The following is a 17960-nucleotide window of genomic DNA, read 5'->3' as shown; positions in this document are numbered from 1 at the left end:
CGCGGCGGGGGAATACTCAGGCTCCCCGCTTCCTCGCTTCCTCGGCTGGGAACTCGGAGTCACGCTGATGAAACAGGACACCCCGAAACCACGGTTCGGGAGGGGGGGGGGGGTGGCGTCATCCCCGCCCCCGGGGAATGTGATCCTGGGACGGGCCTCGCTTCTAAAAGTGCCTCTCGCTTCCTTCCCGCAGCTCGACCACTACCCGTCCGTGAGCTACCACCTGCCCAGCTCGTCCGACACGCTGTTCAACGCCCCCAAGGCGCTCTTCCTGGGCAAGGTCATAGGTAAGAACTCGGGGCCGCGTGCTCGCGCCCCGTGCTCTGCGGCCGCTCCTTCCCCCTGGAAACCGGTCGCGGCCGGCGGCTGGGGCGTCCGGGCCAAGGATGGCGCCGGGAGCAGGGTTGTCATTGCATGGGTGGGGTGAGCTGAAACCCCGGGGAAGGCCAGCGGGTCCGCTCCTGGCGTCGTCAGGTGGGACTCGCTCGTTGGCTTCGTCTTCTCACTCCAAATGCACCCACCGACTCTTTCCGCCCGGCCCTCCCGGGAAGAGCTCGCCGGGAGCTGTCTGCAGAGTAGAGGGCGGGCAGGAGTCGGGAGGCTGTGACAGACCAGCCCCCCCAGGTGTGTGTGTGACTGTGACCTGGTGAGTCTTGCTGGCCTTTTCTTTACGGCCGATCAGTGCACTCTAGACCGAAATACTGATACGATCAACGAAGTACTTTTAAGTGATTAAGGTAAAGCCAATGGACTTTTTTTTTCTTTTACTGTGAGACGTGTGTTGTGAACCCACGGTGGAAATGCTAAGCTGGTGGACAAGGTGCTGGCCGAGGGGGAGGGGCGCGGGGGGTGGGCGGGGGGGGGGGCCGATGAGGGGACAGGAGACCCAGGCTGCAGTAAGACAACAGTAACATACACTCCCACGGGACCGGCGGCAGGCCAGGCTCCGTTTTAAGCACTGTCAGCATATGAATTCCTTTAACCTCCGCAGCAGTTCCTTGAGGTAATCAAGAGTATTGTCTCCGGTTTACAGATGGCGAAACCGAGGCACAGTGAGGTTAACTGACTTGCCCAGGGCCTTCGACTTGCTAGGTGGAACCCGGACTTGGATCCAGGCAGTCAGCACCTCCATCTGTGCGCCTAACTGCTGTGCTGTGATCTCTGTGACAGTCGAGTTAGAAATGAAAAGAGGAAAAAAAAAAAAACAGAACAGGAAGACTTGGGCAGAGGAGATCGGCCGGTTGAGGGATAAGCCCTGTGTTTCATGCCAGAGACAGGCCAAGGGCAAAGCGTTCTGCCGGACTTAGAACCGGGGACACACCTGGCCAGACAGCAGGCGGGCGGAGCTGTATGTGAGGCCGTGGAGGAAGGGAGGGACAGCGCCCCCCCCCGCGGGGGGGAGGGGCAGTAGCGCTGTCGGCGGGTGGACGCAGAATAAAAAGGAGTGCTGGCTAAACCTCGCTGGCCGCCTGCCAGGCTTTACGCCCCGTGCTGAACATTGTACGCGTGTACGGGCGAAAATGTCTCAACAATCCCGTGGAGCAGGGCCTACGAGTATGGTCCTCAGTTGGCAGTCGAGGAAACCGCAGCTGCGGGAGGTCAGTGCCGAAGTTACTCAACCGCCATGTGGGGCGGGGGCGGGGGCGGGGGCGGGGGGGGGGCCGCGTTGCGCAGCTCGGTCTCTCTGGCGGGGGTCCGCGGTCCCGGGCAGGTCAGAAGAGCCGGTCCCTAGGGGCCAGGTGCCCGCAGGGCTGCAGCTTCAAGTCAGGCGATGTGATTCCTGAGCAACAGGGAGTGGCTGTTCGGGGCAGTAGGGGCCTGGCTTCGCAAGGACGACCGCCGGGGACCGTGGCAAGCATCCCCAGGCCTCTGCCGTGTCCGTCCCCGCAGTCCAGTCAAGAACTCTCGAGAATCTGGAGGGCTTCTCCGCGGCCGTAACAACCCCGTCCAGCTCCGTCACGGAGGCGCGGTGCCCAGGGAGAGGCCGCGGAGGGTGACGCTGACGCAGTGGAAGGAGCTCGTCCCCGTGGGGGGGGGGGCGGGGGGAGGGAGGAGAGGGCTGCGCGCACATGGACCTCGCGGTCCGGTCGTCTGGGCGTCTGGCCTTTGCAGAGCGGGAGGAAGGGAGGCTTTGGAGTCCGGCAGGGCAGGGCAGCGCCTCGGGCTGCTGTGGCGGAGGGCCACCGCTGGGGGGCTCAGGGAGCGGAAAGGGACTGCCCGCAGCCAGGAGGCCGGGACCTCCATGGTCAGGGGGCCATGGGCCTGGGGTCTGGTGGGGGCCTGCCTCCTGGTTCACAGACAGCCGTCTTCTCCTTGCACGCCCACACAGGGCTGGGGGGTGGGGGGAGCGAGCTCGCTCACCCCCTTCCCAGGAGGACACTGATTTCACTCACAAGGGCGCCACCCTCATGATCTAACCGCCTCCCACAGCCCCACGTTCAATGTCATCCCACCACGGGGTAGGATTTCAGCCCGTGGGTTTGGGGGAGGTGCAGACATTCAGACCAGACCGGCCGGTGGTACGTGGACCAGGCTCTCGGGCGCGTTATGGGAACCTCTCAGAGCCTGGGTTCCCTGGGAACACCGACGCCTGCTTGCAGTGGTTCTCCCTCTGAGGAGGAGCGTTGTTGTCTTTGTTTTGAACTGACCCCTTTGCGGACTCACTTCGAGTGTGTGCTGTAGGGCCTCGCACACAGTCCGTGCTCGAAAAACATCTGGGGAGGGAATGCATCCCTCTTTCAGCAGTGCGCTGACGACGTCGTAGGCAGTACCCAGCACCGTGTCCGGTACGCAAATGAAGGAGATAACCAGCGTGTTGCGATGCAGGCTCTGTGCCAGACCTGGTGGTTTGTGTGGCGAGAACAGCACCCCTACAGCCCTCACGGCGCGGCCCCCCACCACGGCCGCCCCCACTGTGTGGAAGACGGGACCTAGACTCAGGGAGCCGAAGTCGTTTTCCCGAAGCGGCACTGTCAGCCCTCGGGGTCACGAAGGTCCCTGTTGGGGGTGGGACTGGCCCGTGCACTGTACGATGTTTGGCAGCATCCATGGCCTCTACCCACTAGATGCAAGTAGCCCCGCCCCTGCAAGTTGTGACAACCAAACCATCTCCAGCCGCTGCCAGACGTTCCCGGGGAGGGGGGGGGGGGCAAGGCGCCACCGCCCCCTGCAGGTTGTCATCGGCGGAGCTGGGATTTGGAAGGAGAGACACAATGGGAAAGGCTGGGCCCTGCTTCCTGGTAACTCGCGCCTCTTGCAGAGCGCCGGAGAAGCCAGGAAGAGATCTGACACCCCGGAGATCAGTTCTGCTCCTGCAACCCAAGTGAGGGCCGCGGGAGTCCTGCGGGTGCCTGGGGAGGCGTGGCCGCCTGCCTGGGCCAGGATGTCTTCAAATCGGGTCATTCAGTAGGCGTAGGCCTGGTGAGAGGCATTGTTACGTTTCCCTTTGAAAGCGAGCTCCAGTTCAGTGAGAAACGATCAATACGCGTCCATCAGCTCTGTGACTGTTCGTCTGTAAAGACGGGTCGAACCTCAAACAGCTGTCTCGTGTACGCCGGTGAGCTCCGCCACCCCCGGAGATCAATGCCCCTCGTGGTCGCCTGGCCGGGCCAGCGGCCGACCAGAAACGGATCTCGTGAAAGAAGCAGAGGAGGTGGATCGAAATAAACACTACTCCTCCCCACGAGCTCTTTGACGAGCATGGCTTGAGAAAGGCCACATAAAAAAGGATGGGAGAAAAGACACCCTATCAAGGGCAAGCCTGATCTTTCTGAAGGGAATGAAGGGAATTTATTCTAGAAAGAGAAATGCGATCGCAGTCAACAGGCATCGGAGTCTTGGATCGGGCCGTGGCACATCTGAGCCCGACAAGAAGAACGTCGAGGCCACGAGGGCAGCGAGCAGAGCCCCACAAAGGAGCGATCTCACCGGACCTACTCGTGCCCGTGTTTTAAAGTCACCCACTAGCTGAGCGATGCCACTGACGTTACGTGTATAATTTTCAGCAGCAGATTTCATGGGCTCCCGAGAAATCTTCAAGTCAAGGCAGAGATACACAATAGGAAGCCTGAAACAGGGTCTTCTCTTTGCCGATCGATGGGTTTTTTCCCCCAGCATTTCCACCCGTGCCTTTGGTTAAAGACACAAACAGACTGTTTATTGTGTTTGCAAATGGCATACAGCCGAGAGGGGCAGCTTCATCAGCTGGATGATGAAAAACCCTTCAAAAGCATCCTGACAGGCTAGAGAGATAGGGTAGAAATAATGAGGTGAAATATAGTAAAGATGGACTTAATTCCTGCCCTTACCCTCCCCCCTAAATACATCACATGAGAAGAAGGTGGAAGACGCCCGAGATCATGAAGCAGGGGGTGGTTCGACGCAGAGTCTGACGAGCCGGCGTCTGTTTTCAGTAAATGCAGTGGCACCGAGCTGCGTTCACGCGAGAACTGCATCCAGGGCAGGGGCGCACTCAGACCGCGGCTGGGATATTTAAGGTGGATGTTAATCTTCAGAGGTAGGTAGGCAAGGACCCATGCAGGTTCTTTATCCAAAAAAAATAGATAGAATGTGTGAGAAGAGAACCCACTCTCAGTCTTTGCCGGCTGCTGCAGGAAGGCGGGACCAGGCCCGAAGGAGACAGTGAGACAGGGGGTCTCAGTTCCCCGTGAGCAGAGCCTGGCCTGGCCCGGCCGGCACGCAGGACTGCGGCCGTCACACGGGGGTTTGCATCCGCATCCTGTTACTTACAAACAGTGTGACTTGGGCCAGTCGCCTAACGTCTCGTGTGTTTTGTGTCCTCGTGTGTGAAAGAAAAATAGTGACGGTCCCTGCTCCGCAGGACTCAACAAGTGACACGTTGAACCCGTAGCCCAGGGTCTGCCACCCAGTGTGTGCGGAACTAGTGCTGTTTCCGCTCAGTCCTAACTAAATAGGGGTATAGTCTTCCCTGGCCACGCGCCAGGCATGGTGTGCGTCATCGGCACGTCCGTGGTGTGCAAGACACACACAGTTTCTGCCTTTAGAAGCGTAGGTTCCAACCAGAAGCCGAGAGAAGATGGTGGAAAGGCAGCTAGGAGCGGACGGACACGTGGCAGGAGGTGTGGGAGGCGGCAGGGCAGGATTCCTCGGGAGCAGGACGGAAGGGCCCGGACCCGGTGCAGGAAAGAGGGTGGGCACGCCACAGGAAGCGACACAGACACCGAGACCCAGTGGTGCCTTACGGTCCTCCGCCAAGGCCGTGGCGGGGAGCGGGGGGCAGGCAGCGGGGGGATTTCTCAGTCCTCTGTTGCTACTCAGCAGCCCCCCCACCACTTGGCTTCAACAGCATCGTGTCACACAGTTCTGTGGCCTGACTGGATAGCACTTCTGCTCTGTGTGTCTCAGCTGGGGCATCAGGGTGACTAACAGATGGTCCAAAGTGGCCCCAGCCACATGGTTGCCCAGGAGTGTAGCTGAGGCTGTCAGCCAGGAGCCTCAGTTTCCCCCCGGGGGCTCCACATCGTGGCAGCGGGGCCCTAACAAGAATCGTTCCAAAAAGCAGAGGTGCACGCTGGAGCCCTCGAAGGCCGGGCCCCAGGAGTGACACCCATCCCCCCAGCCACACGCTGCAGGCCCAGAGCTGGGCTCCGGCCCACTTTCCGGGAGAGGGGCAGCGGACTCTGGCCTTGGGTGGCTGAGCTCGAGGTCACAGTGACAGGAGCAGGTGGGACGAGGGGCATGGCACCACCTCCGGAGACACGAGGGGCGATGAGGGAGACTTGGAACCAGGCCAGTGTCACTCGGGGTGGCCGCAGCCGGGGCAAGTGAACATGAAGCCGCAGGACGCAGGCCCAGACTAAACCGGCTTTAGACGCGGGTCCAGACGTCCGCTTGGCCCAGGACAGCCCCAGGCTCCTTCCGCCAGGACAAGAACGGTTGGCCAGCAGTGCCCACTTCACTCTAAAACCGTGACCCCACGTGCAGTGGCAAACTGCATGGTCACCTGTCTTGTTTGGCTCTTCTCCCCAAGGGAGCCGAGAGGTCAGGCCTTCAGCCCAGGTCCCAGGAAAGGAGAAGCCTGGGGCGGAGGGCAGAGGCCAGGAGATGAGATGAGGTGTGGCCGGGGGGTGAGGGTTTAAGTATGTAAGCCCTTGTGTGGGGGGAGGCCCCAGGAAATCTTAGGAGGGGAGTGGAGAAATGAACCAGGGAGAGGAATGACACGTCACCAAACCACTCGCACTGCGGGCAGTCAGGACGCAGCGCCCTGGGGAGCCTCAGGAGCTGGCGGGGGTGGGGGGGGGGCGTGTTGGGGACAGGAAGGAGCCGGAGGCCGCACCTCCCGCCCCCAGCATGGGTCGGGGCTGCTTCAGGGGTCTCAGCTCCCAGCAGTTCGGGCAACCTGCCGCCCAGGCCAGCAGAAAGCATAGAGCACAGGGGCTCACAGGCAGGGGTCCGGGGAGTCATAGGGCGTCTGCCGTATTATAGGATGTGTTTATTGGGTTGGCCAGAAAGTCTGTTACGTTTTTTCCGTACAGTGGCTCTAGTAGTGCTTGGTTGTCTTTAACTTCACTCAAAAGAATTTTGTTAGATTGTGTTATGACAGCTGTCCTATCAGCGTGCATTTAAAAAAGACTTATCAAAATTGGTGAATTTTTGTGCAGCCATTTTAATATTGAAGATGGAAGAAAATACGCAACATTTTTGGTGTGTTGTGCTTTACTATTTCAAGGAAGGTAAAAACACAACAGAAATGCAAAAAAAAAAAATGTATGCCGTGTGTGGAGAGGGTGCTGTGACTGAGGGAACATGCAAAGGGAGAAGCCAAAGAACGTACGTGCGTGGCCCATGGACATGAACTCAGGAGGGGTTGCCAGAGGAAATGGGGGTGCTGGACAGAGAGAGACAACGGGGGAAAATTTGGGATAACTGTAATAGCGTAATCAATGAAATATATTTATTTAAAAAGTGGTTTGCAAAATTTTTGGTACTATTGACACTTTGGCCAAATAATTCTTCACTGTAGGGCTGTCTGATGCACTGGAAGATGTTTAGCAGCACCCCTGGCCTCTCCCCACTAGCAGCCAATAGCGGGAGACAGCTGACATACTCAAAATTTCCAAATCAATAAAGTAATTGGTGAAGTAGAAAAATGTGTCTTTTATTTAATGAAAAAAGCCATAATGGACTTTTTGGCCAACGCAAGACAAGTCGTGCTAAGGTTTTAATGTTATCCCAGGAGCAAAAGGTGCCGTGAAAGCATTTGTTAAATCAGGAGAATAACCAGACCGGGTCGGCACGTTGCAAGGATAACCCCGTCTGCAGAGTGGAAAATGCATAGAGAACGCAGGAGAGGCTGCAGGGGGCCAAGCTGGAGGTTGCTATGGTTCTAAAGAGCTGCACGTTGTAATGCGTGAGGCCACTTGCGTGTGCAGAGAAAACGCTGTGCCTTCACCTGCCTGTGATGATCTGGCATCCCCTGTGGGTAGCGAGGGCGGGTAAACGAGACGTGCAGGCTGGCTGACAGCTGAGTCTGGCGTGATCCTTCCAGCAGTTGCCTCTGGCTGTGCTCTGTCCCTCTCCAATAAATGTTCAGTCTCTCAGGTGGCTGGCCCTGACCCCCGCCTCCTTGGATAAAACTGTAACGAGAATGTAGATTATAGAGGGGGCGGGCAGGGAGACGCTGCTGCGCCGGTGTTCTTTTGACGTCACCACGGGGAGGGACCTGGACTCACCCTGGCCCTGGAGTTTGCACGACCTGCCGCCGCCAGCCCAGGGTCCTCTGTCCGCCTGCTCACGGGGCGCTGTTCTGGCCTCGGGCGGTAAAGTCTGTGGTTGATGAACGTATCATCCCTCTTTGACGCAGGCAGTGCTCTGGGGGCACCTGCCGCCTTTGCTTCCTTCTGTCTCCTTGGCTGTCACTCCAGACAGGACCCCTCCTCTCCCCACGGGAGGTGGCAGAACCCCAAAGCAGCCCCGTGGGAGATATATCAGCTTCCTGTCCCGGCCACTCATCACAGGAAAGAGAAGCCAGGGAGGCCAGAGAGGCCAGAGAGGGCGTCTGCTTCCCCACCCCCCGCCGGCCCCCGCTCCCACTGAGGCTGGCCTGGCCCCTGTCGGTGCAGCAGCCCACGTGGCGGTCTCCTCCCGGAGCCCCAGACAGGGGACAGGACATGCACCCCTGGCCTCGCTCCTGCCTCACCCTTCACACACCCGCCCTGTTCTTAGGCCACAGCTGAGCTCTTCTCTCCCCCTGTGTTTCTTCTTTCTGCACATAGTCTTCTCGGGGTTTTGTTGTTTTTTTTTTAAAGAAAAGAAAAAAGCTTTGTTTTTGCTTCCTGTGTCACATAGCTATGAACCAACAGAAAAAAAAAAAAGCGCCATGGAACAAACCCAGACTCAGGAGGTTAAAATGACAGCCAAGGTTTTCCTCACTAATTTATGGGTCAGTTGGGAGCCGAATGGCTCCGGTCCCCAGTCCTCTTCCTCCTGGGACCGTGGAAGCAGCCTGGGCGTGTTCACCTCAAGCCAGCGGCCCAGGCTCCGAGAGCAAGGCCGGCAGTGCGAGCACTTTCCGAGCCTGTGTCCCGTCGTGCCCTCTGACAGGCTGTGTTCCAGAGTGAGTCACGAGGTCCAGTGCAGACTCAGGAGGGAGGCAGGCTCTGCAGGGCGACATGGAGAAGGGGCGGCAGGGGGCTGGGGGCAGGAATGCAATCAGCTACACTCCCCAACTGTAGCAGGGGCTACAGTCCCCTGCACTGGAGAGGGCCTCACGTCTCCTCCGTGTTAGCTAGAAGGCTGGGTGCCACCTTTACAACACAGGAGAACTGCAGCCCGCTTAGTCCTTGGCAGGGTAAGAGGTGTGAGCCAAGGAGTTGGGGGATTCGTTAATTCTCCCTAAAGAACACCAAGTGCTTAGCTATTGCAGGTGAAGGGGCCAGGACAGTGACCAAACCAAGAAAAGTCCCTCCCCTTGTGGAGCCTGTGTTCTCATGGGTGTGGGTGGTGAGGGAGAAGGGACTGTGGGCTGTAAAGCGAGCCCATGATGAATGCTGGGAGGTAAAACGGAGGGCCCTGGGGGCGGAGGGTAAGCGAGGGGGTCCGTACGCGGGCACTGCGGGGAAAGGAGGGCAGGGAGGAGGGGGGCCAGCAATGCAGAGGCTGCTGTCGGCTGTATGAACCTCGGAGAGGCCGGTGGAGCTCCCGCGTCCGTCTGCCCAGGAGGAGTCCGGCTGTGGCGTCCAGGCAGGAGATGGGGCCGGCGGGGCTGGAGCTGGGGAGGCATGTGGTTTAGGAAGGTACTGAAGGGAGAGGCACTAGTCTTTGGTGATAGACTCACGGGGTGAAACAGATGTCAAAGATGATCGCTCAGGTTCAGGGCCTGACTAGCTGGGTAAGTGGTGGTGGTATTTACCGACCCTGGGCGAGAAGCCGTTTGGGCCCGGGGGCGGGGAAACATCAAGACTTCTGTGTCGGACGGCATTCCAGACGGCTGCACTGACGCCCCGTCCCGCGGTGCGTGACAGCTCGTGAGCGATTCTCCCCTCTCCGTCCCTGCCCCCCACGCCCCCTCAGACAGACGGGTGTCTTGGGTTGACTTAAACATGGGTCATTATTACTCAGAAACACAGGGGAGGAAAAGCTTACGAATCGATTTCAGAATGTGGCTTCACTGAAAAATAATGCAGGCAGTACCTCCGTGTCACAGAACACTGAGTGACAAGAAGGAGCACACTGTGGGTGTGCAAGCCACTTGGACTAGTCTCCAGGGATTATGCTGTTGGGGGGGCATTCCCCAAAGTGTACGTACCTCGTTTCCATCGACATGACCTGTTTGAAGTGACAGCACTGTAAAAGCGGAGGGCAGATCAGTGGTACCGGAGGTTAGTGCCGGGGTGGGAGGGAGGGGGCCAGAGGGGCCACGTTGGCTTTGGGTATGAAAGGGCAACATGTGGAATCTCACGGCGTGCGGGCTGTCCCCGCTCCGGGCTGCGGTGGTGAAGGCGCAAGCCTGCAGGGTGAGCAGCTGGCGAAGGGTTAAATGCATGCACCAACCTGAGCCTGAGCCTGAGCCTGAGCCTGGGTCACGGAGCCATCTCAGTCTCTGCGCCCTGATTGTGACACTGTATGATAGTTTGACCACATGCCTCCTTTGGGGGAAACTGGGCAAAATAAACAAGGGATCTCTGTATTATTTCTTACAACTGCATGTGGTTCAGCCATGACTTCAATGCAAATTTCAGTGTTTAAAAAAGTAACCAGAGTAAAAGTAGGCATGGTCCACCTGGTTCTCTGAAGTCCCGAGTTCGTCAGCATCTACCGGGGGCTGGCACCCCAACGCTGCCAAGGTGAGGGGGGGCCGTGAAAAGGACTGTGCTGCCATCTCCTCGTTCGCTCTGACCCTCCCGCCTCCGCCAGCAGAGGCTGGGAAATGTACAGGAATTAAATATTTATCGACGGCCTAGGATTTCACCGTTCTTTTAGGGTTGTTATTGAAGGGAGTGATTAATATGATGCATTTCTAAAAACGGAGGTAGAGGAGGACGTGGCAGACTGGACCGTCTGCTGCCACTCTCAAGGAGAGCGCCTGTGACGGACGGCCGCCTCCCCGTGATGGACGGCCGGCTCCTAACAGAAGGAGGCAGCAGAACCGATCCAGGAACCGACAGCAGATGGCTCATTGAAATTTCTGCCCCGTTGCCTCTGGCTTTTATGATAACGATTAAAGAAGTAGTAAAACACTGATGAGAAAGCATATTTAAGTGATCAGTGAGAAGCAATATTCAAACTAAAGAGGAGCAATTATATTTAATTTATCGTGTTCTAAAGAAAGTTTAGCAGAGTCTTAATGTCCAAAATCTTTGCAGGCTGAAGGAAATCTTCTCTTGTAGAAGGAATTTTCCCAATGAGTTGTAGTTTGACGTTAGTGTCTCCTTCTTTTTTCATTACATTAATAACTTTCACTGTTGGAAATCTGTTGGGACTTTAGCATTATTGTTACTTCCACAGACGCATAGGAAGCCCCGAGAAACAAGTTACTTAAGCCACGTCCTACCACAGCTGAGGAAGACAGGGCCCACGAAGGTGTAGTGGCGGCCCAGGGCCACAGAGCAGGCGAGTTCGATGCCCTCTCCAAAGTAACACGCCGGCAATGTCAGGATAGTCTTTATCGGCCACCCAGGTGGGTCTCTGACAAGCATGAGTTACTAATGACAGCGTTAGGATCTAAAAACTCGCTCTCAACATCAAGGTAAGACAGCTATAAAAGCAAATCTTTTCACAAAGTTTCAGCCGGAAAAGAAGAGCCCGTGGCATGAAGGTTGAGAACGCAGCCGTCCCGCCTGCTGCAGGAGCCTCCGTGGCTTCCCGCGTATCTGAGCTTCCGCTTCCTTGGCTGTGAGATGTGGATGACAATAGTACCGATGGCACAGGGCTGGGGAAGATTAACGACGGTGCCGTGATGTGAAATCCTGGTCCCAGAGCCTGGCACGTGGTCACCACTTACTTGCTCAGTGCCTCTTGGGCAGTGTTGCGGCATCTGACCTTTGACTTGCTCAGCAAAGGAGAGTAACAGGTCCATCCAAGGTCCTCCAGCTGGAATTTGATCATCTCCTCCCGGGTCTGCGACATCTCATGGTGCACAGAGATGAGCTGCTTTCTAGGACCCAGGGTGGGAGGACGTGGCGCATTTGGGGGCCGGGGGTCTGGGCTACAAAGTTGCTTTGCATGATCTTGCTCATGGGCTGGAATTTAAATGCTGGAGAACTTGAAGGTTAACACGCTCATTGGAATGAAAGCAAACCAAGTCGCCCTTCATCTGAATACTCCAAAGGACAAAACAGGAAAACGCGGTGAAAGGTGGACAGAAGACACAGATTTTCGTCGGGCAGGCAGTGCTGCGGGGATCCCTCCCGCGGCCCCTCGCAGCGCACACCCCTGGCAGACCTGTCCGTGGCGGCTTAAGGAAGAAGGGAGGAGCCGTGGGGAAAGCAGTGTTTCCTGGGAAGAGTCATTCGTCTCTTAAAAATCCTCGGAGCATGGATAATCCTGCTGTAAGAAAAGGCATTAAATGGTTACAGCAGGTATTTCGTCTGACTGCTATATTTCCTCGCAGCAAGCATGGCGAGATTCTGAATGTGACAACTTCAAGTTCTGGAAATAAGATAGATCCACTCTGTGGTCTAAGATTTTTTTCCCCCCCTGCTTTTAAATGTAGCGTTAACAACAATGAAGTGTGCATACTTTGAAAAGTTAATCTTCTAAAAGAAACTTTCAATCATTTTTAATTGATAATTTACATTACCTCCCCCAGGTAAACCCCTGGTCAAACTATTATTCCGTCTCTCATGTCCATGAGGAATTAGCATTCAAAGTATAAACTCGGAGGACGAAGCAAAGTCGTGAATCAGAAACAAACCGTAATTCCATTTCCCTTTCTCAGTAGAATCCACTTCATTCGCAGACCGCCCTTCGGCGCCATCCGTAGTAACTAGACAGATAAATGAAAAACGCAGTCTGTGAGCCGATGAAACTCACCTCACAAGGCAGTATCTATGTAAATCCCCGTCTGAGAGTCTGAGTGGCGTGCGCCGAGTCACGGAGCAAGCGGATGGTGGGGCCGCAGCCCCATCTGTCTGGGCATGTTCGTGAGCTCATCGTCTGAGTTTGTCTGTGGAAGAGATCGGACCCTGGGGTAGAGACGTGCGGCACCCCCATCTAGCTGGCTGTCCTTGCCCCCTTTAAGCCAGTGAGTGTGCCCGGGCTGTCTGGAGCCCTGGTGCGGCGGGGACAGCCTGGGCTGCCCGCACGCAGGGGGACCCCGCCTCAGAGTCCGAGCTAACAGGGGAAGTGCGGCAGGAGGCGGGGAGGAGCGAGAAGTCCGTCAGTGACACAGGCTGAACCCAGATCATACGCATAGACTAGTCTTTGTGAGCCTGGTTACTTCTTAAACACCAGATTTTTATGGATTTTTCTTACTGCGAGTCCTCCAAATCAAATCCCAAAACATGTAAAATCTTTCCGTTTTTTTAATAGTGAAGTTATGTCATTTAAAACAATAGCAAACGAATGGCAATAAAAGGTACAAATGGAGACATGTTATTAATTTAAAATAAAGTGACCTAGTCTTGAAAATGACTTATGATTATGTGGCTCAATAGTTTGAAGGCTTGACTTTGCAGCATTTAAAAAAATTAATTAATTGACTACTTTTCAGAGCAGTTTTCAATTTACAGAAAAACTGAGGGGACGCACAGGGAACGCCACACACCCCCACCCCCGCCCCACACGCGTGCACAGTTTCCAGTGTCGGCTTCTCACCGCGCCGTCTGTTTGGTGCTGCAGGCTTGCCACCGCGCAGCGTGTCTGTCGTGAATGATGCCCGGAAGTGACACAGGGTTAATAATTAAGGTCCACAGTTTGCATTAGGGTCCGTCGTAAGGTCTGTGGATGTCAACAAACACCGAACGACGTGTACCCTCCGTGATGGCACCACACAGAGTGGTTTCACAGCCCCCAAACCCGTTTCCTGCTCTCCCCCCTCCCCCCGCCCCGCAGCCCCTGGCAACCACCGCTCTTCCCCTGTCTCCATGGTTTTGCCTTTCCGAGAATGTCAGATAGTTGGAATCGCACGGCGCGTAGTTATTTCCAACTGGCTTCTTTCACGTAATAATGTGCACTTACGTGTCTTTCTGTGGCTTACGAGCTCGTTTCTTCTTATCGCTGGATAGCATTGCATTTTTATGTGGCTGTGGGGGAGAAAATCGAGAAGCTAAGTTTGAACTGCCATGTAGAAAAAAAGGTGGAAGTCACAGAGAAAAACTAGTGTTCAGCTTTGCTCCTGATCGTGTGACCCTCACAGCTCCTGGATTCGTTTCCATCAATGGCAAGCGGGGGGGTCTCCAGTGAAGAGTTTGCATCGCGTGCTGCACGTGCTCTGTGGGCCCCCCTTTTCCTGACTCACATTTACACAGTCCCCTTCATTCCAAAGCAGCTGTTTTTTTTTAGACCAATGTACATCTATCCTCTTTAAGATAATGCACTACTATTCAATTACGGAGAAGAGATCACAGTCGTCATGTGAGTTTGCGTATCCCACGGGTCTCTTCGGGTCCTGTGTTATGTAATTGCCCGTATCTATTTTGGCAAAATGTTGCGGTCCCTTTCACCTTCCTTTTTAAGAGTCAGTCAGAGCCAGTTCGTCTGAGGCACCTGCAGAACCTCTCTGCCAGGACTGACCGCTCTTCAGGTGCAGAGAAAGGACTCGTCGGCCGCAGTTCAATTAAAGCCAGCAGCTGTTTCTTGTACGATCACTATACGCTTGAGGTTGGCATAGGGACCTGACTTTAAGCTTCCTGTTCATTTCATTTTGACTTTTTAATGAGAACAGATTGAAATGTCTTCTTGAGCAGCACAAAGAAAGAAACCCGAGTTTGTGGGTTGAAATCTGATCACCAGAGAAGGGAGCTGAGTGAATGGATCTCTCCCTAGCATACCCCCTCCCTCTGACTGCCTCGGCCTCCCCACAGGGCAGCATTTTCACGCCCATTTGTTGAATCTTCAAAAAAGTTCTACAGGAACAAATTTAAAGGACACATGGACAAAAACTAGGGGGAGGGTGGTAATGGGAGGGATGTGGGGAGGGTTGGGTGGGTGGGCTGGATTGGGAGTAAAAGGGAGAAAATGGTACTTGAACAATGATAAAAAGAAAATTAAAAGAAAAAAACCTCAGTTGTGCCCAGGCCCCGGGGAGGGCACCGTGACCTCTGGAGCCACAACGGGAGGGTTTGGAGGAGAAGCCGTGGCTCTTTCTGGGAAAGGGCGGGCGGGTGAGGAGGATAAAGCTGAGGAGGAGGGGAGGGTGCGGACCCAGAATCCTGCCTTGGGCAGCAGTCTGCGCTCCGCGTCACAGTGACCGGAACGACGAGACTGCGTGTCACTGCGACACGTAGGAGGCACTGTCTTCGTGGAGTTTTTAATGCAGAGTCCTACCCCCGGGGTGAAATGGGGAAGATCTGAAGGGGTCCTCTTCTCGAGAACAGGCAACTGCCCCACTGATGATGGTTGTTGGCACCCAGATCTGGCTTTAGTATTCGAGGAGATACACCTTGATACACCTTTCCTTATACAAGGAAATGTATGAAGCTTAGCCATAGCTTTAAAATTTTCTTTATCACCTTGATTAACTGTAATGATTTTTAAATAAACCAAAAATCAAATCCATTGTTTCATATATATACATATTTATACTCAACTTAATTATTATACCTAGTATTACCAATCTTGTATATTATATGTAATCAATGCAACTAACTTTTCTCCAGACATAAGAAGACAGAAAACAAAGAATTGCTTAGTAATTTCTTCATGTTATAAACTCCAATTTTATATCACTTTAGCAAATTTGAAGTGGCAAAAGTAAACATACATCGTTCAAAGACATTTGCATCTTTTGTTAATCTGTTGCCATTCTAAGAAATAAGGGTAAGTGAAAAATACGTTTAGTCACTAGCATTTATATTGTATTCGTTTCATTCTTATAAACTAAGTATCAAAGATTATATATTCATTAATGAAACCATTTGCCTAAGGTCTTAAAGTTAGTTAAGGATTGAGGAATTGCAATTTTTGGTAACATAACTAAACATTTTAAAAATCCATTATTACTGACCTAGCCAGTTGGTTAGAGCATCAACCCAATATGCCAAGGTTGCAGGTTCAGTCCCCAGTGAGGGCACATGCAAGATTCAACCAACAAATGCATGAACAAGTAGAAAAACAAAGTCATCGTTTCTCTCCCTCTCCCTTCCTCTCTGTAAAAACATTTTAATTCCATTATTACCTTTTCATTTAGTTGAAAACAATTATATGTCTGTGTGTACATTTTAAATGCTATGAAAACAGTGATGATACACTTAACTCAAGTGATGGCTTATTTAACTCATAAAACAATATAGGAAATTTAGAAACCTTAGTTTATAAGAAGGTTAACCTGACCTTGGACAAACTGAATCATGCTGATATTGCCGTGTGGGAGCCTAACCAGACAAGACTCTGTGTCACGCTCAAGGCTCTCCTTGCATCTTGGAAGGAGGCCTGGTCTTCTTATCTTGTAACCATGGTAACAGACGCTGTTTTGTAAGTAACAGTTTTCAGTGTCCACAGAAGAAACACAAACAGTCTAATTAATTTTTTCCTGCCTTTTACACATTTTGGACAGTTAACCTGGAACAGAAATTCTTAAAGTGCACACATAATAACAGGATGATTACTTCAATCAATTATTTTTAAACTTTCCCTTGAGAGAAAATCAAAAAAAGGAGAGGAATGGGGAGACAAAGTAAGAGGGGCTGACTTTAGGTTAGGCACTTGTGAAATTATCACTGTGAAGAGCAAATATCCTTCCTCTGCAAAAAGAGGGGATGAAAGTTTAGATTCAGGAAAACCCCTTTTGGTACATGTGTACACACAAAACACAGTTGTTACAGCCCAGGGATGACAAGGAGGAAGGAAGGGAGGGAGGGAGGAAGGGAGAGAGGAAGAGAGGGAGGGAGGGAGGAAGGGACGGAGGGAGGGAGGGAGGGAGGGAGGGGAAGCTCCTGAAATGGAAGGGCCTAAGCAAAATACCAGAGCTCAGCTCAGCACGAACTCCCCCCCAGCCACGGGCAGTGAGGTCCTTCCGACAGCTAGAGACACCAAGGGTCCCACATATGCCCCCTAAAGCTAGTAAGTTGAGGACAGCCGTCCAAGGCGTGAGGCTCTCAGACAAACACTGATGGAGCCCCGCTGGTGGATACGTCGCAGCCACTGGCCACACAGAGCCGCACGGTACTGGAACGACTCCGGGCCACTGCCTCCCTGCTGCAAGGCAGACAGCGCACCCTGGAAAGTTGGGGGGCAGGGGTGTCTTAGAGGGCCTGGAAGAATATTTTACAGCCCTTGGGTTTCTGTTCCATGACCGGGGGATAGGTTTCAAAGAAGCAGGAGTTTGCTCTGGATTGGATGCTGGTGGGAAGCCAGGGTCATTCTGCGACTGGACGTCCTAATGTGTTTTATCTGGAGCATGATAGGAGCGGAGCAGGGCTAACGCTGTGGCTGGAGGGGAAAAAAAAAGGGAGTAGTTACTGGCATTAGGCAGGAAAGGGATGTGTCTGTTTATTTCCGTGGTTTGGATATTTCTTTTGTCTGTGCAGAGACATGACTACGCAGTGACCTCATCTTTGCCTCACCCGGTCGGTCAAGGTCACAGAGTGACCTTGCCTGGTGCGTCCTGTGAGACCGTCTGTGTTCCTCGGAACGCCAGGCCCTGGCCCTGAGAGCCCGGTCGGTCTCAGCTGCTTTTTTCTTTGCCGTTGGTGATAGATAGGCGAGGAGGCACAAAGGACGGAAAGAAAATTGAAGAAAGGAAAGTCACCAAAGGAAAAGCAAACGAATGAAAAGAAAAAGAAAACCCCAGGAGGAACAAAAGCTGCAGTAAAGGGAAACCAGTCATAGCAAATGGCACAACTTAGCGTAAGTGGCGTGCGCAAGTCCTGACACACAGAAACTCAGTGCTGGTGGAGCCGAAATGACAGCCCCCCTGTCTCAGACGGAGGGAGGAGCAGTGCTTTTCAAACAAAGGAGGGGGGAGCGAAAGGGAGCTGAATCCTCGCCTTCCCTGCTGGGGGGCGGGTGTGGGGGGGTACGGGAGGGGGGTCAGTAGGTAACGCCTGAGGATGCAGCCTCACGAAACCGTAGATTACTCCGTCATTCCTAGGTACCGAAGTAAACTGTTACACCAGCCTCAAGGGAGGGGAGGTAGGAGGGCAGAGCGTAGAAAATGGAACTGTTCTCAACAACCCTTACAGACCTATTTGTTTAAAAAAACGTTTTAAAATATATTTTTTAAAAGGACAGTGTAGAAGTAGGCAGCTGAGGGGGACAGAGGAGCGAGGAGAAAGGATCGGGAGGCAAAGCCCGGGTGCGCGGGGAGCCGAGGAGGCCGC

The 17960-nt window shown here is 54.0% G+C and overlaps 1 protein-coding gene across 1 annotated transcript in view; it reads left to right on the top strand.

The window, feature by feature from the left end:
• CNTNAP2 (contactin associated protein 2) overlaps nt 1-17960 on the top strand; it is a 1612013-nt gene that overhangs the window by 1529353 nt on the left and 64700 nt on the right. Inside the window, exon 21 of the mRNA XM_045834058.1 lies at nt 194-287. Within this exon, the coding sequence (XP_045690014.1) occupies nt 194-287 (94 nt within the window). The remainder of the gene's footprint in view (nt 1-193; nt 288-17960) is intronic.

The sequence above is a fragment of the Phyllostomus hastatus genome, unplaced genomic scaffold, assembly GCF_019186645.2.
Source record: "Phyllostomus hastatus isolate PE091 unplaced genomic scaffold, TTU_PhHast_1.1 phas_contig_1021, whole genome shotgun sequence".
In the NCBI taxonomy this organism is placed as follows: domain Eukaryota; kingdom Metazoa; phylum Chordata; class Mammalia; order Chiroptera; family Phyllostomidae; genus Phyllostomus; species Phyllostomus hastatus.
This window is presented reverse-complemented; position numbering and strand designations above follow the sequence as displayed.